A 24,922-nucleotide genomic window follows, 5' to 3' on the forward strand; every position below is an offset into this window, starting at 1 on the left:
AAAACAAAAGACATTTCTGTCACCCAGGAAATTCCAGGATATGTAAGAGCTTAGTGTCTGGAACCAAAGTCAAAGACTAAATATTAGAACAAAAGATTCTCCTAGTACATTTATCACTTAGGAAATTACAGGGTTTTAGGAGCTCTGTGCCAGGAACTGGAGCCAGAAACCAATATATTTTTTTCTATTATTTCACACGCTTATTTCTAGATTTAAATTTGAGTAATAAACCATGTAATTTAATGTGTTCCTTATATTTAAGCCCTTTATTCTCTAATTTTTATCATTGAAAAATTAGATTTGGGAAGTCTGAAAAATAAAAAGGTTTAAAAAATAGAGAATCCAGAAAAGTATTTTTTTAATCTCCTAAAACAAGTTTGGGTATTTTTGTCATGAAGAGGTAAAAATTAAGTTGAGATTTGAATAGAATAGTGGTTCAACACAAATACCACCTTAACTTTGGGCAAGATTTTAAACATATACTACTTTCACATGTTTATTAATTCATTTGACTTCTATGCAGTTCTTATCAGTGCTATATGAGTTATTTACTAAAGAAAGATGAACAAAAACTGGTTCTTTACCCTCAAGAAGATTACAGTCGGGTGGATGGTAATTAACCAAATAAATAAACACACCAAAGTGTAACCGTTGTGATAATCAAAGATAGAAGATACAAGGCATACTGGACAGACGAGGGAGACGTAAATTCTCCGGGGAGAATCTGAAAGGCTTTTCACACATGATGTAATACTTGAGCTAAAGCTTGAAAAAGGAGTTGGCATCCACCAAGAAGATGGAGCCAAAAAGAAAGCCCATTCCCAGAAATGGTACAGTAAGAGCTAAGTCACAGGGACATGAAACAGCCTGGCAGCTCTGCAGAGCTACACGCATTTTGTTGTCGTCGGAAAGTAGGAAAAGGAACGATAAGGTTGGAGAGCTAGGTGGTTGCTAGAATATAGAAAGCTTTGTATGCTAGGCTAAAAACTGGACTTTATCAAGTGGAACAACTCATGGTGGGTTTTAACCAGAAATGTTACTCAGTAAAATTAGCATTTTAGAAAGATCATCTTGTTAGCAGTGTAGAAGAATTGGAGAAACAGGAGATAGGGAGAAAGAGGAGACGATTGCAGTGGTTTGCAAGCAGAGAGGAAGGCCTGACCCAAAGCACTGACTGGAGAAGAGTGGGCTCAGACGTCAGAGCATCTAACTGACTTAGTGACTGATTCTCTGTGGAGGGCAAGATGGCAGTGTAGAATTCCCACCTTTCCAGCCGGGGCAACTAGGTGGATAGCAGTAGCTTTCCCTGAGGAAGTAAATAGTTGAGGAAAAGTTAAGTCTTGAACCTAGTGATTGGAAGAGTTTTGAATTTAAGAAACGTCTTGTGTTGAGCACTGGGTGTTATACGCAAGTAATGAATCACTGAACACTACATCAGAAACTAAAGATGTACTACTGTATGTTGGCTAGTTGAACATAATAATGAAAGAAAGAAAGAAAAGAAACATCAGCATAGATAGATAACAGATGAAGTGATGAAAACAAATGTACTGCCCTGCGCAACCATGCGGTGTGAGGGGAGAGAGGGTCCAGTCAGTCTAGCAACCAACCCTGATAAGCAGTGGCAGAGAAACCAACAGAAAAGAGTTTTCCAGAAGCAAGAGAGGAGAGTGATGGGCAGTGTTAGAGATCGCGACCACTTAAATGAATCTGCTAATTGACCATTTGGGTGTGGTGACTTTAACTTCAGATTTAGTCTTCTGCTGGAGAAAAGCTTTGTTGTGCTTGGTTGAAATTGAATGCTTAAGTTATATGGATAGCAGTTATGTGCTGTTTTTCGAGGAGGTTAACTTTCGGTGAAGCTTAAGGAAGTTATGGAATCATTGTGAGAATTTTTGATTGTTTGCTATCTGTTTTTATACTGAAGTAGAAAGATCTGTGCTTATATCCTATTGGGCAACAGCCAGTAGAGAATTTGAAAGTAGAATTTGGAAGACCTTTAAGTATCCCCAAGGGAACAGATGGAGGGATTAATCTTGAACAGAAGAACACTAGAAGAAAAGGGGTTGAGGGTGGAGGCAAGGGGTATATTCTTTCATAGGTTTGGAAATGAAGATTTAAGAGGGATGAAGACCAAATTTTCTCTGTGAAGTAAGGAAATATATTAAGAAAAGAGGCAAAGTTTTGGGGAAAACCAAAATATATTGAGGTAAATTGACTGACTAAGGCATGTTGTCGGATAGGTGGTTTGAACCAGCATCAAATCTTAATTTTAAGCTTTGCACAGGGGAATCCTGTTAATCATCATTCTTGGTATATATATTAGAGGCTCAAAAAGTCTGAATTAAGTACTGCAAAATAAAACTTCGTTATAACTGATTCAAATTGGAATTCTGATTTTAGTTTATGTAGCAGTGATGAACTGATTTGGGGGGAGATTTTCTGGCACCTTACCCCACTGTAGAAATTTCTCTTCCAATAGGAACCGAGTTTCCTCCTAATCCATCTCATCACTGTAGTAATTTATAAGGAAAAAATCTAGAGACATAGAGCTCGTGTTTGAATTTCTCTTTATGACACCATAGGCTACTCATTTGTTACGTTTTACTTACATAGAAATTGCAGGAACTTAAGCTGCATTAAATTTATGGTACGAGAATGTTGATACCTGGCTTCAGTTGCCTTGAATCTCACTGTGGCTCAAGTTTTCTGTTCCACTTGTTCTTTAAATCCTGGGATTCTAATTTTTGTAACAGACATTATTTACAACAGAACATTTCCTGGGTATTGGGGGGTTTTTTTTGCAACCAGAACCATCTTCAAATTAAAGTATTATCTGTATTGTTGTTCCAATTTGATGAAAAAAAATAGCCTTCTGGAGGAGGGAGGGGGACAAATTTGCAAACATAAGTGTATAGATTGTATTATAGTCTTTCAAGTTATAATTTCTAAAACCAATTTGAGGTGTCTTCACAGGTTGAAATTTTAAAAACAATTCTGCTTCAAGTGAATGTAGCATGTAATCTAAAATCAGCTAAAGTGATTATGCTTGTAAATGTATATGAAAATGAGTGTTACATATCTCCCAAAGGTTTCATAGTTTAGCTAATCACTAAAAAAGAAACTAATTGTTCACTTGTTCAGTGTTGTGCGTTCAATTTTAGATCAGGGCAATGACTCTTTTAATATGAAAATTAACCTCCTCTGAGAGAATTAGTATTTGCATATTTTGCACAAACGTGCTTCTGCTCTGAAAGAGTAAGCAAAAATATTTTTGTGATTAATGTGGCAGAAGTTTAGGTGATACTTTTTCTTTTTTTATATTATGAATTTCATTAAATTTTTATGCTTTTTGTTTTCCCCAGTTTGGAGGTATTAAACTGACTTTGGCAGACTGTGGTTTTTGCATGAAGCAAGCAGAAAAGTGTGTTGTGAAAAGAGGGCAGATTCGTGTAGGGTAGACTATCTTAGCCAACCTTTCTGTTGTTGTAAAATTATTAAGCAATTCTTTTCCACAGCATGTATTTCAAAAATAGATATTGCTTCACTCAATTTAATGGTTATTATTATTTTCTCCCTTTAAGTAAAGTAGTGAATATGTATAGGCCAGCTTTGAAAATACTTTGAGTGCTAATTTCAAGTCACTGTAATAATTAACAACTGTCCAGAACCTTTGAAATCTGTTGTATGTTGCCACTTACCACTTCATAGAAATTAGTCTCTCAAGAAATGTGTCAAGAAAGAGCAGGATTTTAAAAATACTTAGGAAGAAACTGTCAAGTCTCTCTGTTTGAGCAGAGACATTTAAGTATCCTATTCTAACTTTCCTGGTGTTCTTTTTGGCTTTAGCACAAGTAAATATCTGAAGAGGAAGACTGAAAAGCCTATCCTGTGAGAGAGAGAGAGAGAGAGTGTGTGTGTGTGTGTGTGTGTGTCCCCCCATCCCCAGCATACACCTGTTCTTTTGCACCAGATTTCAAAATGCATTGTTTGACATGTAGGATAAAAATTTTTAAGAACGCAGAAGTAAAACTGAAAATGATTCTAAAAAGAGAAGTGGATTAGATTGTTAAGTGATAAATATATCATTGTATATAGTACTTCCATTTAAAAGCATAGCACTCTGAAATATTTACTGCATCATCATACTAAATTACATATTAATTACTCTGACTTCTAGTGATGTTAATAGTAATATAGAACTTTATTCGTGTAGTATCCTATGGCTTCCCTTTGCCAACATACTCTACTTAAATCTATTTTTTATTTAATATGTTATTTAGTGCTTTATGTTTCGCATATGTGGATGGCACATTATATTACCAGTTCATCTTCTTTGTTCCTCCAGCGTATTCCCATTGAAGCATACCTACTATTTTTATTTTTGTTATCTGCGCTTAAAGATGGAAATAAAGCTCAAAGATGTGAGATGATTTCATTGTTACTTTAGGTATTGTATTAATATAAATAGTCACCATTAATTTTGGTCAGTGTTTAATAATGGAATAGGATAGAATTTTTAAAGCTGGATAATTTTTTAGCACTGGTATGGTATTTGACCCCATCTAACTACTTTGAAAAATATTTTTGTTCTTTATAAAATGATATCACAACAGTTTACCAACTTTAGAACTATATTGTCATGTGGTCTTAATGAATGGACTTTTTCACCAAATATGTAAAAGCCCTTTGCTTCAGGAGAAAAGCTCAATCTAAGATACATCATTTACTGTCACTGAAATAAGAGAAGCATTTACAAACATTATGTAAATGATGAGTCAGATAAAGGACATGTAATAACCACAATCCCTACTATGTAGAGCATCAAAAGGGAATCTTTAAATGCTAATACAGTGGTAGTCCTCTGTGTGGTTTCGATTATTTTTTACAAAGAGCGAGAGAAGGCAGCTATTTTCATATATTAGTATTTATATGCCATAAACTATCATTTAATAGTTTAGCAAGTCACAGATGACATTTTACAGTAAATTAGAAATTCAAACTTCCAGATTTTTCAGAATTAGATCACATTTTATCATGATTTCTGAAAATGAAGATACTTCAAAAAATAATAAATATATAATGAATAATTTAATAATTGAACAGGAAACGATCGTTACCAAAATTAATTCTAAGTTACAAGATAAAATTACTAATACACATTTAAAACTTTTTTTGTGACTTGTTCTTTATTTTCCTACAGAATCTATAGTTATAATGTTGTACTTGTTATAGGTGTCATTTCTGAAAGACAGTATTGTATTCAGACAGTCATTGTAAGCTTTTTGTATTATAGAGCATTGTATTTACTTACAGAAATTTTGCTCGATCATTATATCAGTATTGTTTTTAAAACAGTGTCTTAAGAATAAGGGTTTTGATACGGCAAGTGAGGTTACAGCTCTGTTACCTGTGTCACCGTGATGTATGTAAACATGAATATTATAGATGTCTTCTGTGCAGTCTCTGAAAAGGAAGGACCTGCTAGTTCACAAAATGCTAAAGAAATGGGACTGTGAAACATTTTAACTTTCTTAATTGAAAGTTGGGGATGGAGTCACTTTTAGTTTTTGCATGTCTTTGCATAACTTTTGACACCACTCTTAAGTTATTAATAATGTCTATTCCATGATACGCGGATTTGTTTTGGTAAGGCAGCTGTGCTTTCATACAGCGATGCTTTCATTACCACTGTACTCCTTCCTTGATAAAAACTGTTTTGTTTTGTAAACTTTAAAAACTAAGCATATAAATCCTTACTATTTGTTTTGACCTACCATGAGGCCTGGTTTGCATCGTAAGCAAATATTTCTCATCCAGTTTTTGCATCAGTAACCCAGGAAATTACACTTTGGTTCTGATTTGCCTTTCCTATTACAGGTCAACAAAAATCTCTCATTTACTTCAATGTCAGCCTCGCCACAGCAGTCTAAGTTGAAACAGTCAGACGTGCTGGCCGCTCATCAGATTCTACATCAGTTTGGTTTCACTCAGACCGGTGAGCCCCTTTCTTATCTTGAGTCGTCTTTTAAATGTTCAGATGCAATTTTTTTTTTAATGAATGTCATTTATTTCACTTCAGAAATAAAGCTCACGGCTTGGTAATGGTCAGTTTTCACCTTGGAATGATGTTCTGGCATCTCTTTTCTTTATAATCACTGATGTTATTTCAAAAGCAAATCTGAATTTGGTAACTTTAATAGTGGATACTCTGAAGCTCTGTATTATTGAACAGAAAATAATTTTGAAGTAGCAAAACATGTGAGTTTTAAATCTGTGTAAATTTAAATCTGATTTAGTTTCCCTTGGATAAAGGAACGATAGTTGATGGATAATCCCATTTTATAACTCATTTCAAGAAAAGCCAAGGCAAAATGCATTTGGGAAGAAACAGGATACAACCTGCCAGGGATAACCACGTTTCTTTGAAGTTGGCAAATTAATAAAATATGCAAAGAAGCTAGTTACAAAAATCTACATGAATCAGTGAGTTGAAGCGAACTGTACAGTTGCAAATTTTTAGGCTAATGTTTTAAATTTATTTGAATAAGATTTTCAAAGGATGTCAAAGAAAAAGCGTCAAGGTGAGAAATGTATATTTTGAGTAATTAAAGATGGCAATTTCTGTTCATTAAGCTATATGTTTTCACAGTATTTTTTCTATTGAATTCTTTTAGAAAGATGAGAAAGCAGAGAAAAAAACAATTATCTTTGCTAAAGAGATTATAATAAACTTGAGCTTCAAAAGATCAACATAATTTATTTAGAAATTTGGGGACCATATAACTTTTCTACTTGAAAAGTGTTTGGAGTTTACATATGGAAGCTATTTTAATATTATTGTATTTTAATATTGCTGTATAAGTTACATATTACAGTGAGAACATACTTGGATTAAGAATTCTTACATTCAGTCCTAGCTGTGCCTTTTATTACCCTTATTACCTTAACTTTTCATTTGAATGTGGAAATGATGTTTACATTCGGTATTGTTGAAGTTCAAGTCACATAGCACGTATGAAAAGACTTTGTAAGCAAAAGGTACCATATGAATATAACATACTATAAACATTATGAGTGTATACATGCTAGCTTTGAACATACTTTCAGTTCTAACTGCAAATCACTATAATAATGAGTTATGCCAAACCTGAGAAATTTGAAATTTCTGGTGTTTCAGATGTGGGCCAGAAGTTGGAACATTGGCTTTGGTCATTCTTACGCGCAGTAGAGGGCACGGTATGTGCCACCCCGTTAGACTCTTATTCTCTACACCCTACCTAGATACTTGGTTTGCCTTCATATCATGTCGCTTTAATGACTAGGTGGGAGAGAACCAGTCTCTACCACTTGATTCCTTTCATCTTCCTGCTGAGGTCTAAAATTCTTCTGGGAGCAAGTCCGTGATTCCACACTTCAGGATCAAAAGCATAGAATATAAATCTCTGGTTGAGTTAAAATATTGATTAAAATTCATTCAACTGTTGTCTTAAGTTTGTCAGCAAACAAGGTGAAGATAATAGATATAAAATTCTTTCTTATTTCATAAAGGGAAAAATAAGGATAAATAGGAAGCCTTTTGAAATGGGAAGAGGGATTACCACTGAGACAGATAAAGAATAAAGGGAAAACCAGATATGATAAAGGCAAGTCTTACAAACTTCACCATTATACATATGCTTTGGTCTATTTACCTTCAGCTTTCCGTGGCCATTTAGCTCTTGAGTGTAGCCTTTCTGTTATGCATGTCTCTGTGCGTGTGCACTATCTCAGAAGCATTACCATGAAGCCATATAGTACACGGTAACACTGCTTCACTTGACTGTTTTAGTTATTAATATGCTTGACCTCATTTTAAGGCATAGCCTTCCTATAAAATTTGTTGAGATATCACTGTATTGAAAAATTATAAAAGCCGAATATATGTAGTCCATTGTAAAATGGCCAAATTAATCATTTTATTCATTAAGAAGTTTATCTTTGTGGAAAAGAATTATGCAGTAGGAAACAGGTGAACTAGTTTCTACACCTGGCTCCGTTTCTAAATGACTGTAGAATCTTGAGAAATTTTTTCAGACCTCAGGTTTCTTATCCCTATGGATAATTGAGGGCTCTGGATTTAGTGAGTTTCTGTCTTAAAAATTCAGTGATTCCGGGGGTGCCTGGGTGGCTCGGTCAGTTAAGCGTCTGCCTTCAGCTCAGGTCATGATCCCACGGTCCTGGGATAGAGCCCCATGTCCGGCTCTGCTTCTCCCTCTCCCTCTCCCTGCCACTCCCCCTGCTTGTGCGCTCTCTCTCTCCGTCTCTCTTTCTCTCTCTCTCTGTCAAATAAATAAATAAAATCTTCCAAAAAAAATCTGTGATTCTATTCAGTATTCAAATGAGCTTTAAAAAGGAATAAACAGTTAAGTGTTCCTGACTCTACAAGAATTCTATTAGAATCTGAAATGTAAAAATCTATATATATTAGAATCTGAAATATGAGACTACAAAAACTGGGGCACCTGTTTGGCTCAGCTGATTAAGCATCAACTCTTGATTTCTGGTCAGGTCGTGATCTCAGGGTCGTGGGATCGAGCCCTCCCACACCCCAGTGGAGCCCGGCATGGGGCTCCACACTCAACTTGGAGTCTGCTTGTCCCTCTCCCTCTCTGCCCCCACTCATGTATGTGCTCCCACTCGCTCTCTAAAAATAAATAAAATCTTTAAAAAAAAAGATTATAAAAACTAATGTAGATAGGATGTTTTAAAATGTTCTCTTGGGGCGCCTGGGTGGCACAGCGGTTGAGCGTCTGCCTTCAGCTCAGGGCGTGATCCCGGCGTTGTGGGATCGAGTCCCACATCAGGCTCCTCTGCTATGAGCCTGCTTCTTCCTCTCCCACTCCCCCTGCTTGTGTTCCCTCTCTCGCTGGCTGTCTCTATCTCTGTCAAATAAATAAATAAAATCTTTAAAAAAAAAAAATAAATAAAATAAAATGTTCTCTTTACTATGAGAGACTATGGACTATGAGAAACAAACTGAGGGCTACAGAGGGGAGGGGGGTGGGGGAGTGGGATAGACCGGTGATGGGTAGTAAGGAGGGCACGTATTGCATGGTGCACTGGGTGTTATACACAACTAATGAATCATCGAGCCTTACATCGAAAACCGGGGATGTACTGTATGGTGACTAACATAATATAATAAAAAATCATTATTAATAAAAAAAAAATAAATAAATAAAAAAAATAAAATGTTCTCTTTACTGTTTAGTATGTTCTCTTTTATGAGAAAGAAATTTTAGTTTTGTCAGTTATACTTTACTAAAGCTGGGCAGAATAAAAGGAAATTGTAATTTTAACATTTTAGATTAAATTGTAGGATGTAGCTCATAATGCCTCACCATGTAAAGAACATGTAATACTGCATCTCAACACTGTGTCCATACTTCTTTAGTATAATGAAGATCTCTAAAATAATAACAGCACTTTGCGTTTGTAAAAAAAAAATGATAAAGTGCTTTCATATACATTCTCATTTGATCTCAATAAAACTTTCTAAGAAGTAGGGTAAACATTAAAATCATACAGAGTGGAATCTTTCCAGAGCATCTAGGACCTTAAAACTTGATACTCAGCCCCTTTAGAGTGAAAGTGAGAGGCAGAGAGGCTGGCTCGTCAGAGTCCGCGTAGCTGGTGGTGTCGTACAGCAAGATCTCCTCACTCCCAGCTCAGTCCCTCTCATTCTGCAGAACCAAACTGCCTACTTGTAGAGGAGGGCACAAGTGCAGGAGGTGGAGTGGACTGACCCTCCGTGAGGCTGTGCGTGGAGCCACTCCTTCATTCCTGGCCCAATGACCCCGCACTCTGCCCTGTGGTCCCTCTGGCTGTGGGTGTTATCTTTTGTTACCAGCTTTGGAGTCTGTGATCTACTGTAGAGTAATAGCCTAAACAGTACCAGCTCTGTGGAGGTGTCAAGAAGGTATTTCCTGAGCATTAAGGAACTTGCATTTTTCTTTGACCTTTAAATATAATTCTGTGTTTGCTACTTATTAGATTTTTTTTAAGGTTTGGTTCCAGCAAGACTGTGGTATTTAAGACCCCAGTCAAATCAAGAGGTTCTCTGCAGGGATATTTTGTTCTGTGATCCTTTGTCTGAATCCCAGATCCCATTGAAGCATCTCAAGAGTTGTTATGGAGTAAATTTCAAATGTGGATTATTCAGTAAAAAGTAGAATTATTGTTATGGGGGAGCAGAAATGAGCAGGAAGTGCTTATTCTGTTGGCAGGGGGGTAGTTGTATCAACTTTGCATGTTTCTATTTGAAGGACAGCATGTTTCATTTTTATGTACTTAGTAGGTCTTTTCACAGCATGGCTCAAAGTTAAATTTACTTCATATTCAGTAGATAAGTTGTCATACAAAATATGAATCATTTTATTAATATGTGTTAATGTAATTTTTTTATTTTAATTTTTTTTTATTATATTATGTTAGTCACCATACAGTACATCCCCGGTTTCCGATGTAAAGTTCGATGATTCATTAGTTGCGTATAACACCCAGTGCACCATGCAATACGTGCCCTCCTTACTACCCATCACCAGTCTATCCCATTCCCCCACCCCCCTCCCCTCTGATGCCCTCAGTTTGTTTCTCATAGTCCATAGTCTCTCATGCTTCATTCCCCCTTCTGATTACCCCCTCCTTCTTTATCCCTTTCTTCCCCTACCGATCTTCCTAGTTCTTATGTTCCATAGATGAGAGAAATCATATGATAATTGTCTTTCTCTGCTTGACTTATTTCGCTTAGCATTATCTCCTCCAGTGCTGTCCATGTTGCAGCAAATGTTGAGAACTCGTTCTTTCTGATAGCTGAGTAATATTCCATTGTATATATGGACCACAACTTCTTAATCCAGTCATCTGTTGAAGGACATCTCGGCTCCTTCCACGATTTAGCTATTGTGGACAATGCTGCTATGAACATTGGGGTGCATATGGCCCTTCTCTTCACTACGTCTGTATCTTTGAGGTAAATACCCAGTAGTGCAATGGCTGGGTCATAGGGTAGCTCAATTTGTAACTTTTTAAGGGACCTCCACACTGTTTTCCAGAGTGGCTATACCAACTTGCATTCCCACCAACAATGTAGGAGGGATCCCCTTTCTCCACATCCTCTCCAGCAGTTGTTCTTTCTTGCCTTGTCAATTTTTGCCATTCTAACTGGCGTAAGGTGGTATCTTAGTGTGATTTTGATTTGGATTTCCCTGATGGCTAATGATTTTGAACATTTTTTCATGTGTCTGTTAGCCATTTGTATATCATCATTAGAAAAGTGTCTGTTCATATCTTCTGCCCATTTTATGATGTTTATTTGTTTCTTGCGTATTGAGTTTGAGAAGTTCTTTGTAGATCTTGGATAGCAGTCTTTTATCTGTAGCATCATTTGCAAATATATTCTCCCATTCCGTGGGCTGCCTCTTAGTTTTTTTGACTGTTTCCTTGGCTGTGCAGAGCTTTTTATCTTGATGAAGTCCCACAAGTTCATTTTATCTTTTGTTTCTCTTGCCTTTGGAGATGTGTCATGAAAAAGGTTGCTTTGGCTGATGTCGTAGAGGTTGCTGCCTATGTTCTCCTCTAGGATTTGGATGGATTCCTGTCTCACATCAAGGTCTTTCATCCATTTGGAGTTTATCCTTGTGTGTGGTGTGAGAGAGTGGTCAAGTTTCATTCTTTTGCATGTAGCTGTCCAGTTTTCCCAGCACCATTTATTGAAGAGAATGTCTTTTTTCCACTGGATGTTTTTTCCTGCTTTGTCAAAGATTAGTTGCCCAAAAAGCCGAGGGTCCATTTCTGGGTTCTCTATTCTGTTGCATTGGTCTATGTGTCTGTTTTTGTGCCAGTACCATGCTGTCTTTGTGATCACAGCTTTGTAGTACAGCTCGAAATCCGGCATTGTGATGCCCCCAGCTTTGTTTTTCCTTTTTAACAGTTCCTTGGAGATTCGGGGCCTTTTCTGGTTACATAAAAATTTAAGGACTATTTGTTCCAGTTCTTTGAAAAATGTCATCGGTATTTTGATCGGGATAGCATTGAAAGTGTAGATTGCTCTGGGTAGCATGGACATTTTAACTATGTTAATTCTTCCGATCCATGAGCATGGAATATTTTTCCATCTTTTTGAGTCTTCCTCAATGTCTTTCAAGAGTGATTTGTAGTTTCTAGAATATAGATCCTTTACGTCTCTGGTTAAGTTAATTCCAAGGTAACGTATGGTTTTTGGTGCTATTGTAAATAGGATGGATTCCCTAATTTCTCTTTCTTCAGTCTCATTATTCGTGTATAGAAATGCAACTGATTTCTGAGCATTGATTTTGTATCCCGCCACATTACTGAATTGCTCTATAACTTCTAATAGTTTGGGAGTGGATTCTTTTGGGTTTTCCATATAGAATATCATGTCATCTGTGAAGAGAGACGTTTTGATCCCTTTTTGTTGTCTGATTGCTGTTGCAAGGACTTCTAGTACTATGTTGAATAATAGTGGCGAGAGTGGGCATCCTTGTCGTGTTCCTAATCTTAAGGGAAAGGCTTCCAGCTTCTCCCCATTGAGAATAATATTTGCTGTAGGCTTTTCATTGATGGCTTTTATGAGATTGAGAAATGTACCCTCTATCCCTACACTCTGAAGGGTTTTAATCAGGAAAGGATGCTGTATTTTGTCAAATGCTTTTTCTGCATCAATTGAGAGGATCATATGGTTCCTGAGTCTTTTCTGTTGATATGATGTATCACACTGATCGATTTGCGAATGTTGAACCATGCTTGCATCCCAGGTATGAATCCCACTTGGTCATGATGGATAATCCTTTTAATGTACTGTTAGATTCTATTAGCCAGGATCTTTTTGAGGATTTTGGTGTCCATATTCATTAGGGAAAGCGGTCTGTAATTCTCCTTTTTGATGGGGGTCTTTGCCTGGTTTGGGGATCAAGGTAATATTGGCCTCATAGAATGAGTTTGGTAGCTTTCCTTCTGTTTCTATTTTTTGAAATAGCTTTAGGAGAATAGGTATTATTTCTTCTTTGAATGTTTGGTAGAATTCCCCATGAAAACCATCCGGGCCTGGAGTTTTGTTATTTGGAAGGTTGTTTATCACTGACTCAGTCTCTTCATAATTAATTGGCCTGTTTAAAAAATCAATTTCTTCCTGTTTCAGTCTTGGTAGTTATAGGTTTCCAGGAAGGATTCCATCTCTTCCAGATTGCTTAGTTTATTGGCATATAGCTGTTGATTAAAGTTTCTAATAATCCTTCCAGTTTCATTGGTGTTGGTCATGACCTCTCCTTTTTCATTCATAATTTTATTAATTTGGGTCCTTTCTCTATTCTTTTGGATAAGTCTTGCCAGTGGTTTGTCAATTTTATTTATTCTCTCAAAGAACCAGCTTCTAGTTCTGTTGATCTGTTCTACTGTACTTCTGGTTTCTAATTCATTGATTTCTGCTCTAATCTTGGTCAACTGCTTCCTCGTGTGTGGATTAGGCCTGTCCCTCTGTTGCTGTTCCAGCTTCTTGAGATGAAAATATAAAAACTGCATTTTAGATTTTTCTATTCTTTTGAGTGAGGCTTGGATGGCTATATATTTCCCCCTTAGGACTGCCCTTGCAGTATCCCATAGGTTTTGGACCGTTGTGTTTTCATTCTCGTTGGTCTCCATAAATTGTTTAAATTGATTTTTGATTTCCTGGTTTATCGAGTCATTCCTGAGCAGGATGGTTCTTAGTCTCCAAGTGTTTGAGTTTCTTCCAAATTTTTCCTTGTGGTTGAGTTCCAATTTCAGAGCGTTGTGGTCTGAGAATATGCAGGGGATAATTTCAGTCTTTTGGTATCGGTTGAGACCTGTTTTGTGTCCCAGAACATGGTCTATTCTTGAGAATGTTCCATGGGCATTAGAATAGAATGAGTATTCTTTGGTTCTGGGGTGTAGTGTTCTATATATATCTATGAGGTCCAACTCGTCGAGTATGGCATTCAAAGCCCTTGTTTCTTTGTCGATTTTTTGCATGGGTGTTCTGTCTATTTCTGGAGGTGGAGTGTTGAGGTCCCCTACTATTAACGTGTTTTTATCTATATGTCTCTTTATTCTGGTTAAGAGTTGGCTTGTGTATCTTGCTGCCCCCCTGTTGGGGGCATATATATTTATAATTGTCATATCCACTTGTTGAATACATCTTTTAAGAATAATATAGTGCCCTTCTGTGTCTCTAACTATAGTCTTTAGTTTAAAATCCCATCTGTCTGATATGAGAATTGCTACCCCAGCTTTCTTTTGAGGTCCATTGGCATGAAAGATGGTATTCCATCCCTTTACTTTCAGTCTGAATGTATCTTTAGGTTCAAAATGAGTCTCTTGTAGACAGCAAATGGATGGGTCATGTCTTTTTATCCAATCTGCAACCCTGTGACATTTTATGTGAGCATTTAGGCCATTTACATTGAGACTGATTATTGAGAGATATGATTTTAATGATGCCATGTTGCCAGTAAAGTATTTGTTTCTATCGATTGTGACTTTCTGTTCTGTATCACTCTTGGGGCCTTTTTACTTTTATAGAACCCCCCTTAATATCTCCTGTAGGGCTGGTTTCGTGGTTACGAAATTGGTTAATGACTGGCGATTCTGGAACGTCTTTATTTCTCCATCAATTCTGAATGACAGCCTTGCTGGATAAAGGATCCTTGGCTGCATGTTTTTCTCTGAAAGAGCTTTAAAAATGCGCCCCCAACCCTTTCTCTCATTCCAGGTCTGTGTAGACAGGTCTGACGTAATTCTGATACCTTTGCCTTGGTACATGAGAAATTTCTTTGCCCTGGCCGCTTTCAATACTGTATCCTTGGATCTAATATTTGCGAATTCCACTATGACATGACGTGGTGTAGGTTTGTCGTGGTTGAGCTTGGGAGGGGTCCTCTCTGCCTCTTGGACACGAATGTTTGTTTCCCTTGCTAGATTAGGGAAGTTTTCAGCTACAATTTGTTCAAATATCTCTTCTAGACCTCTGTTTTTCTCCACCCCCTCGGGGATGCCAATGATTCTGACATTGGAACGTTTCGTTGAGTCAGTAATCTCCCATAACCTACATTCCTGAGCGTGGATTTTTTTGAGTCCAGATTCTATTTTAGCTTTTTCTTCTACTAACCCATCCTCCAATTTGCTGATACGTTCTTCTGCCTCATTCACCCTGGCCGTCAGAGCCTCTAGTTTTGCCTGCATTTGGCTCATAGAATTTTTAATTTCTGCCAAATTCACTCTCATTTCCGCCCTTAGAGATTCTATGTTCTCATTAACATTTTCGTTAATACTTTTTTTAAGTCTACACATCATCTTGACCATTGTTACTCTGAATTCCATTTCTGATAATTTGGTTATATCCATATCCATTAGTTCTGTGGCAGAGGCCACAGGCTCATTGTCTTTTCTTTGCTGGGGGGACTTCTCCTTCTCGTCATTCTGATGAGGAGAGGTTGCGGGGTTGTCCAGAGCCCAAATTATTGACCGGGACCCAGGCAGTGCGCCCTTGTTTTATAGGGATCTTAGGGATGTGGGCTTCTTGATTTTTCAGCCTGCCTTCTGGGGGAGGGGCCTGCCGCGCCAATACTCAGGGAACCCTGTTTGGGTAGAGTCTCCGTGTCCCCTGTGAGGGGGAGTGGGGTTGGGCACACTGTGAGCCGGTGTTTCCAAGTTTTTGTTCTCTGGCGGCTTTCCCTGGCGGTTTGCTGTGCCTCTTCTGAGAGTCAGAGCAGCAGCGGCCGAATCTCAGCCTCTGTCTCAGAACAGAGGGATCGCGGACCGTTCTCCACTGATGTTCTGGCCACTTTAACTCTGTTACTGTTGGTGCTGCTCAACCCTGCAGCGTCCCGGGATGTGCGCCCCACACCCGGCGTCCCAGCCCTCACTTCCAGGGCGGGCACATCTCTGTCCTTTGTGTTTCTAACATCACCAGCCGCCGCCGCCGCGTGCTCCGAAGCTACGGCCCTCAGTCTGGTCCCGCGCGTTCCCCAGCTGACGGTCTCAGTCAGCTGTCTCGCGGGTGCTGGTCCGCCCGCTCCCCCGTGCAGGTGGCTACCGCTTCCCGGCGCCCAAACATGGCGGCTCCCTCCCCCTTCCGTTTATCTTCCGATATCTGTGCGCAGTTTCACGGCTCCCCGCTTCGTACCTCAATACTCAGCACTGGAGATGTTCGTTTGTAGAGATCCAGATGTATCTTCCTGCCTCTCAGGCTGATTCCGTGGATGTTCAGGCTGGTCTGGTACCTATCCAGCTCGACTCAGGGGACCGGCTGAAAAAGGGGTCCCCTACTCCTCCGCCATCTTAACTCCAAGCTCCCGTAATTTTTATGTCATCTTTTTTAATTGTGGAGTTGGAGTTTGATGGGGAAAACAGTATGACATGGTTTTTAAAAGTAATCAGTAGTTTCTGCTTCTCCATATTTTGTTTGCATTTTCCATTAGCCCATATAAACATATATTAAACTTTATAGCCAACCATTTAATCTAACTTTTTTATCTCATCCTAAATAGGCAAAGTATTTGTTTTAAACATAATCATAAAGTGATTCAGATGACCTGAGTATTGGTTAAGAGGTGTCAAGTTAACTTCTGTGTTATTTGAAGAACATCTTAATCGTTGAAGAACTGTATTTTTCCATTGAGTTTTGCATGTCTTTGACAAGTATACACTTATTCCCTTGACCAGCTCTTAAAATTAGGAGCCAGTTTCCAGTTAAAATTTATTTTCATTGTTTTCAAGATTTCAGTATCTCTTAAGGTTTAAATTTTTTATAGAAAAATACAAAACTTTTGGGGTGCCTGGATGGCCCATTCGGTTAAGCGTCTGCCTTCAGCTCAGGTCATGATCCAGGAGTCCTGGGATTGAGCCCCACATCGGGCTCAGCAGGGATTCTGCTTTTCCCTCTCCCTCTGCTCTTCCCCCTGCTTGTGCCCTCTCTCTCTCAAATAAATAAGTAAAATCTTTAAAAAAAAAAAAGAAAAGAAAGAAAGAAAGAAAAAAGAAAAATGCAAAACATTTAAAATAATATCACTGAAATATAAAATGAATCCTGGGTCATAGTTTCACCAGAGATTTTGTGGTATCTATATAACCCATTGTAGAAGGTAGATTATATCTAAGTTGGAAACATGATGCTTCTTGTATTTCAAAGGAAGGGAAAGAAAACATTCTGGCAAAAGTTGGGAGTTAGAATGACCCTGAATAAACACAGCTGATGGCAGAAGGGGCTTTCCATTTTAAGGAAGGTAAAATGAGCTTCAAAGAACTTTCTCATATTATCAGAATTGGCAGTTTTCTGATAGTATTACTTAATGAACTTTAAACTGTTCATTGAAAAGCTTGTTTTATCCTGATTTCAAACTTCCAGAATTCCAAGATGTCAGTTCAGGTGGTAGGATGGGTGAAAAGAATCAGTCCACTGTCACAGATAAAGATGTCTACAGAATTGATTTTCTGTAGACAGATGTCCTTAAATGTGCTTTATGGTACTAAAAAGAATCAAAAATGTTTTTATTATGCAATTTTTAAAAGCAATTTCTTTTCCAAAATAGCCGCTTTTCTGAATTCAGCACGTGTGCCTTTTGATGCAGAAAGCACTGGACCTGGAATCCAGAAAGACAGGGGAGTTGGGCCTGAGCCCTAATTGTGCCACTTCCCAGCTGTTAGGTTGGCTAACTGCCTTTATCTCTCCAGGTGTATTAAATGCTCTATTTTCTACTTCGCATGAGTTTTCTACTTCATAGAATTGTGAGGATCAGAAAAATATTTTTAATACTTTAAAATCCATAAGAAACTGCAGGAATAAACAACATGAAATTTCCTAGGAAATTTTTTTTTTTAAGTTTGAAATCATACAATTTGTATTGTGGTTAAAGGAATGGAGGAAGTCTCATTTTAAGACATGATTTAATAAAATGTGTTAAGTGATACAATAGAAAAAAGAACATGTCACGGAGGCAAATAATGGATCTAGAATTTTCAGAAGCATGCCAAAAAAGACATTAAAATTAAGTAATTTTAAGAGGAAAGTTTTCAAACAAGCATCTCAAACTTAATCCACTGGAACCCACTTAGCTTTTGAAACTTTGGCTTTCCCCAGAAGTAGCAGTCAGCACAAAAGCCCTGGAGGTGTGGGGCTGTTTTCATATTTGGATTTTTCTGGACACTGAGAAAATGACCTTGATTTCATAGATTTTTTTCTTTAACACATCACTATTTTATATTCCCCTTCCACAAAGACTGAGATTTCATTTGTTAGGTTTTTTTTGTTGTCCCTTGTAATTGGATTCTCTAAAATTGATGATTGATTGGTACATAAAAGATATAAGGTGCCATTGTAGTCATTACTATCAGTATTTTACTAAGTAATTCTCCAGTGATCCAACTTAACCCATTTGTTAAAGATTAAAACTTATCCTCACTAGTAATAGAAGCTTCTATATTTCCTGAATAATAAATATTACTTTAATTATTCAAATGTTTTTGTGTTGGTAACTTAAAGTATATCCTATATATTTATCATTTCGTAATTTAAAAAGTATTCTATTCACTCTAGTAAATATTAATGTACTTAATGGTTCTTCATTCACATGGATATGCATTTAGTATTAATGTCCCCATCTAGTTACTAAATTTCTCCTGATATCCTCTGAAGAGAGAATATGAATGCAAACTTTTCTCATTTAAATCTCTTGATTTGAATGAACTTAAATTTGACCACTATTTCCTAGCCAGTTATTTTCTAAGAAGCTATTTTACATGATATTTACATGGTGTGTAGGTTCCAGCCTTACAATTTTCAACCCTTTTCCCCATCTGTTAAAAATAGAAAACTTTAAGCTTTTTTTTTTTTCAGTCACATATCTCTGTGTGTGGGTGTGTATTTTGTTTAAGAACCTATTAAATTTAGTTGTTGAAGTATACTGTAGCATTTGCCCAGTGGGTTAATTTTAAAGGTGAAATAATTATATTAAGATTCACTGAAAAGTAAAAAGAAGGCAACTGAAGACCATTAACTGTAAGAAATTAAAATGAGATCCTACTGATTTATTAAAAATGAACACTACATAATTTTATCCTAGTGCAGCCCGAATACATGCCAGACCATTGAATTTGCATCTTATATTCTGATGTTTACCTTTTCTAAAACTTTCCAGTTGATGTATTAACAACTTCTTAATTTGTCTTTTTTAATATTTTGAAGATTTATAGAAGATATTTGCAATAATATCCTTTTTTAAAAGATCACGTGTAAATCTTTTGAGGACACAAAGTTAAACAGAGCTGCGGTAGTATAGATCTGAAATACGAAAACTAATTTCAGAAAAGATATTCAGCCGCAAGCTTGTATAGCAAGAGGTATGTAAACTAACCACTTTTGTCATATATGTGACAGAAATGTAATCATCGCCATGCATGAGTTTTAATTTCCTGAAAGAAGTTTCCGTATTTTACTCTCCTGTCTCATTTCCAATGACAGCATTCCCGTTTTTCAGGTAAAAACTGTGGACCCATCTTTGACTCCTTATTCTTTCCTCTGTCTAACCAGTTAGTCTCAGAGCCCTCTCATTTCTTTATTCTAAATCTTTCTTAATTCACCAACAGTCCTTTTGATCTTTATCATCTCTTATCCTGTTTGTTCCTTTTTTCTAGTGTCAGAGTTTTGTGGGTGTCATTAAATCTTCCGAAATCTAAGTTCTTTTCTCTGAATTGATGTGTTCCTCTGTGCTCAGTTTTTTCATCTGTTTATGTATCCTATGTTTTTCTTTCATGCCAATGGTTTTTCCTTTATATCTGATGATCTTTGGTATCTGTCTCTTTTTAAAAATGAAGGACTACGTACGAATATGGTGTCCCTCTTCTGTTGTGTAAATAGCTCTATTATCTCGCTATTTTGTTCACTTTAGCAGAAATCTCTTGAGAACTTTGTATTTACAGCTAAGACATATTAACTGGCAGCTTATATTTAGGGTAAGCAAGCAAGAGAAATGAATCCACCTGCCAGGCTGTCAGACTCTGCCAGAATGAGAATAAGGGGACAATAGTATTTGCTGTAGAAGTCTTCACTCTTCCCAAGTGGGATGTTCAATAATATTTTTAGGGACAATTCCACTGATTTATTTTTTATTTTTTAATCTTTTTTGCCTATGGTTAATGCTCAGCAGCATCCGTTTTATGTGGGATCTGCAGCCTGTTTGGCCTAAGTGTTTTACAGACTAACGTTCAGTTATTTCTCCTGGATTTTGTTTTGTCTTGCACCCTACCAAATATGCTGTTTGTGTTCACAGGTCCTAACTTTCATTTTCAGATAGATTCTGTATCCGTTGCAGCCTATCATAATGTTCTCAGGTGGATGTTTCTAAACACTTCATCTTCTATAAATTTGTTGAAATCTCTGACCTGTGTTTTCAAGCTCACCAATGACTTTCACATTGCTCATTCCCATGGTCAACTCTTTGTGTTTATCTTACTTGACCTGTCAGCAGCACTTGACACATTTGGTGGCTTCTTTAATACACTGGTTTCTGGGACACCACATTCTCAGTTTTCCTTTTATCTCATTAGCCATCACTCTGTATTCTCTTTTGCTGATTATTCGTCTTTTCTTCAGTGTCTGGTTAGATTGTTCCACTGCAATCTGATTCCCTTTTATTCTATTTATTTATTTATTTCCTTGGTGATCTCTTGACTTTTTTTTTTTTTAAGATTTATTTATTTATTTATTTGACAGAGAGAGACAGCCACTGAGAGAGGGAACACAAGCAGGGGGAGTGGGAGAGGAAGAAGCAGGGTCCTAGCAGAGGAGCCTGATGTGGGGCTTGATCCCGGAACGCCAGGATCACGCCCTGAGCTGAAGGCAGACGCTTAACAACTGTGCCACACAGGCACCCCGATCTCTTGACTTTAAATAAAACCCATATGCCAGTGTTTTATCTTCAGCCCAGACCTCTTTTCTGAACTCTAGACCTACAGAGTCCAATACAGTAGCCTCTGGCCTCACGTAGCCATTGAATACTTAAAATGTAACTAGGATGACTTGGGAACTATGTTTTTAATTATATTTCATTTCAGTTTTTAAATATAAATATAAATAGTATATGGCCAGTGGCTATCATGTTGGACAGTTCAGACTTACAAAATCGACTTCTATATAAATCTTCATTATCTGACGCTAGACTGATCATGTGTTACAATGTAAAAAATAGATTACCACTTTTTAATACACATAATGCTTTTAATATTAAAACTTCCTTAAATATAATCTTGAAAATTTCATAACTTTTCATCATCATGACTGTAGAAATGTTATTAATAAGCAATATCGAGGGGCAGAGCAGCTGGGTGGCTCAGTCTGTTAAGTGTCTAACTCCTAATTTTGGCTCAGGTCATGATCTTAGGGTCATGAGATCGAGCCCTGTGTCGGGCTCCCGACTCAACAGGAGTCTGCTTGAGAGTCTCTCCATCTCCCTCTGCCCCACCTCCCGCACCCTGGCACACATACTTTCTCTCTCTCTCTAAAATAAATAAGTGAATCTTTTTTAAAACGCAATATTGATATTAATTTGAATGGGGGGTCTACAAGTTTCTTATTCCTCATATTTAAATCAATACATGACATTCTGCTTGCACTTAGCTGAGAAGTCAGAGACACCTGAATTTAGATCCAGGTTCTGTTAGTTATGCTATGACCTGGAGCAAGTTATTTTGTCTTAGTGACTTGTCATTTGAAAATAGAAGATGGGAAAGTGGTCACTGTAAGTGAAAGTTTTTAAATACCAACCTATGCTTGACTTAAAATGCACTAAAGTTATAGATAGTATCTTTATGACTATATTCAGAGCTATTTTAATCATTGAGCTTTTTATTTTAAATTTACCTAACTCCCCACTAAATTTTAGAAAATCACTATGTTCTTAGAATTAGATTTTATTAAATATCCTATATTAAAATCCGAATTCCTCTAGTACATTTGTATTTTTTCAAAATACAATTTCTAGGCATAGATTAAAGCATTTCTGTAACAAAAATGATTTTTATTATATAATTCTAAAATAGGAGAGGTGGAAAATTTCACCTTGTTTATCAGAACATAATTTACATCATGATGAAAGTGAGGAATGTTTATGATTTACTCTTGTGCCTCCAGGGTAAAACAAAACTGTCAGTAATCAATTCACTGAAAGGGTGAGGATTAAAGGAAGAATTATAGCTTTATATGGCTGTATCCGGCAAGGGGAGAAGGGCAGGTTATAAAATGAATAAATTACTTTTGACCAGGGATAACTTTATTCTTATATAGTTTGAGAATAAGACTACATTTAATGTTATTTTTTTTAAAAGATTTTATTTATTTATTTATTTGACAGAGACAGCCAGCGAGAGAGGGAACACAAGCAGGGGGAGTGGGAGAGGAAGAAGCAGGCTTCCCGCAGAGGAGCCTGATACGGGGCTCAATCCCAGAACTCCGGGATCACTCCCTGAGTCAAAGGGAGACGCTTAATGACTGAGCCACCCAGGCGCCCCACATTTAATGTTACTTAATATCAGCCATAAGATGCGTTTTACTGTTTTTATAATCACAAACCAAAATTGACAGTTTTTCTATTTTTAAGGCAGTGAAACATACAAAATGATGTTATTGTAGGGTATATTTCCATATATGTAGTTTTTAAAGTCAATTTTTTCATAACTTTTTTTCTGATAATAAAGTTAATGCATGGTTTTGAAGGAAGTAAGTATTCTATAATTTTGACATCTTTCTTTAAATGTAGATATTATTTGTAGTTTTTCAGTATTATAGTGAATATATCTGCATATCAAAATGTGCACACCTCTGAAGATAAAAAAATATTTTTAATTCATGTTTAAAATAAAAGTCAAATTTGAGTCCACGTTAATCATGTTTGCTCATTCCTTCCCTTGATGTACCTACACATGTTCCCCGTGACTATTCATTTCAGCCTCCAGGTTCTGTGACTCTGGGGAAAATGATGAATTTTAACAACTAGTAATCATTCTTTTATTTACTAACTTTGTTTAGGGTGGGCACTGCTTAGAACCAAGGAAGCAGTTCCCCATGTCTACTCCATTGGTCGGGGGTGTTGGGTGGGGAATGAAATACCATTTATAGCATAACAATAATAATTTTTGTTTCCTTTGTAAATTCCAGTGTCCCTAAGTAACTTTTTAAAAAATTAAGTCTATGACAAGACATATTTCAGTTTTTAAACATTTTAGTTTGTGTCTATTAAAGGTTCTAGAAATTTAGAGGAAGACTCTGGAAATTGGAGGAAGAGGACTATCTAATTTAAGTTCTCATTCACTCTTAGTCAGGTTATGCTTAATAAGACTATATTCATAATAGCCTTCAGGTTTCCCTTAGACTAGCTAAGTGCATACTTTTGCATTTTGTGGTTTAGTCAGTTTGGTCTGGATAGCGAACAGTATATGATATCATAGAATTTACTGGTAATGTTTTCTGGAAATGAATATCCATCACTTATTGAAAATGTCAACTAACAATGGAAATTAGGTTTAGGAACCAGTCCTTCTGGTAATGATAGAGATGTCTAGATAATGTTGATTTGTATTTTCCAGAATTTTAAATGTGTGTTTTCAGGAAGCTTTTTCCTTGAATGAAAAGTGAATGAAAATGTAAAGAATCACTCTCTGTGTTGTTCTTAGTCAGCAACTTGCCTGCAAGTCTGAGAGCAAGGTTGATGACAAATACGGCAACTAAGAAATGACTAAATGGAGTGACTGGTCATATTTTAAAAATAATTTAAGAAGTTTTTACATTGTAAATGTTCAATAAGTAAAAAGTAGAGCACTGTTCTAATTTTCTAATGTCAGGCAATTAACTTTTTTTCTCCATTTTCTCCCCTGAAAAATATTCAACTATAATTTTATAAAGAGTAAAAATTGAGAATGGTTTTTAGACTAGTGTCCATCTTTTTTGAGCAGAACCAGAAAAACTGTATTTTAGCAGAAATATCCTAACAAAACCTGTTACTCAGTTTAAAAAATAAAAACCTTTGTATACTTTATCAAAAACGAATTCATGCAGTTCATCAGCCAATGTTTATGAACAGCCTACTGTGTGACAGGGATTGTGCCAAACTCTGGGAGAAATGGAAGATGAAAGACTACCCTCAAAGCCCTCCCAGTCCAGTTGAAGAATCCAGCGGGCAGAGAAATAGTTACAGTATAATGGGGTTGAGTTCAACAGGAGATCAGCATAAAACACCATGGGAACACAGACAGGAATCAGTCTGCTTCAATTTATTATCCCTATGAAATCCACTTAGTTTCATGGCCTTGCTTAGAATCCCATGTCGTCTATTCAATATGGAACAATATTGTCTATTTAGAACTCTTCCAAACCATAGTCCAGATCTAGGAGCCTGAATTTTGATGCTGACCTTTTTACAAGGCCAGTGTGTCACAAGTCCTGTAATAACCTGCATTACTGTACTGTACCCTTCACCTCTGCCTCTCAAGGGTGTTCTGGGAAAGTGAGTGAATATTTGTAAAGCACTCCAGTTTCTTTCCTATTAATGTGTGTGACTCTGTGTGTGTTTGTGTGTGTGTGTGTGTTTTGTGTGTGTTGTGTATACTCACCCTTCTTTTGAAAGGAATCAAGTCACATCTCACAGCTATTAAGTTTTGTCAAAGCAAAGTAGGTAGTGAGCAGCTGTTGTATTTTGGCCAATTCAGAGTCAATAAAGTTTGGGGTGTTTTTATTTGGTGCAGGGGTAGGGGTCTCTTGTTTTGTTTGTTTGTTTGTTTGTTTTCTTCTATTTTTGTAGTAACATTATGAGGCTTGATACTAAATGTCATCTCAGTCTTTTTAATCTGTGTATTTTCA

General features: G+C 36.8%; 1 protein-coding gene across 14 annotated transcripts in view; it reads left to right on the top strand.

Annotated features, from left to right (window-relative positions):
• AHI1 (Abelson helper integration site 1) overlaps positions 1-24,922 on the top strand; it is a 209,154-nt gene that overhangs the window by 85,776 nt on the left and 98,456 nt on the right. For 13 of the 14 annotated variants that reach the window (XR_007191574.1, XR_008958939.1, XM_026504854.4 and 10 more), the window contains one exon: positions 5,881-5,998. Coding sequence is in view for 12 of the 14 variants with exons in the window: in XM_026504854.4 (XP_026360639.2) it covers positions 5,881-5,998 (118 nt within the window). In the remaining 2 variants the exon portion in view is untranslated. Of the gene's footprint in view, positions 1-5,880; positions 5,999-7,551; positions 8,343-24,922 lie in introns of those variants that run through there. The other variant, XM_026504865.4, reaches the window with a different exon arrangement.

Source organism: Ursus arctos, unplaced genomic scaffold (genome assembly GCF_023065955.2).
Source record: "Ursus arctos isolate Adak ecotype North America unplaced genomic scaffold, UrsArc2.0 scaffold_13, whole genome shotgun sequence".
Lineage (NCBI taxonomy): Eukaryota > Metazoa > Chordata > Mammalia > Carnivora > Ursidae > Ursus > Ursus arctos.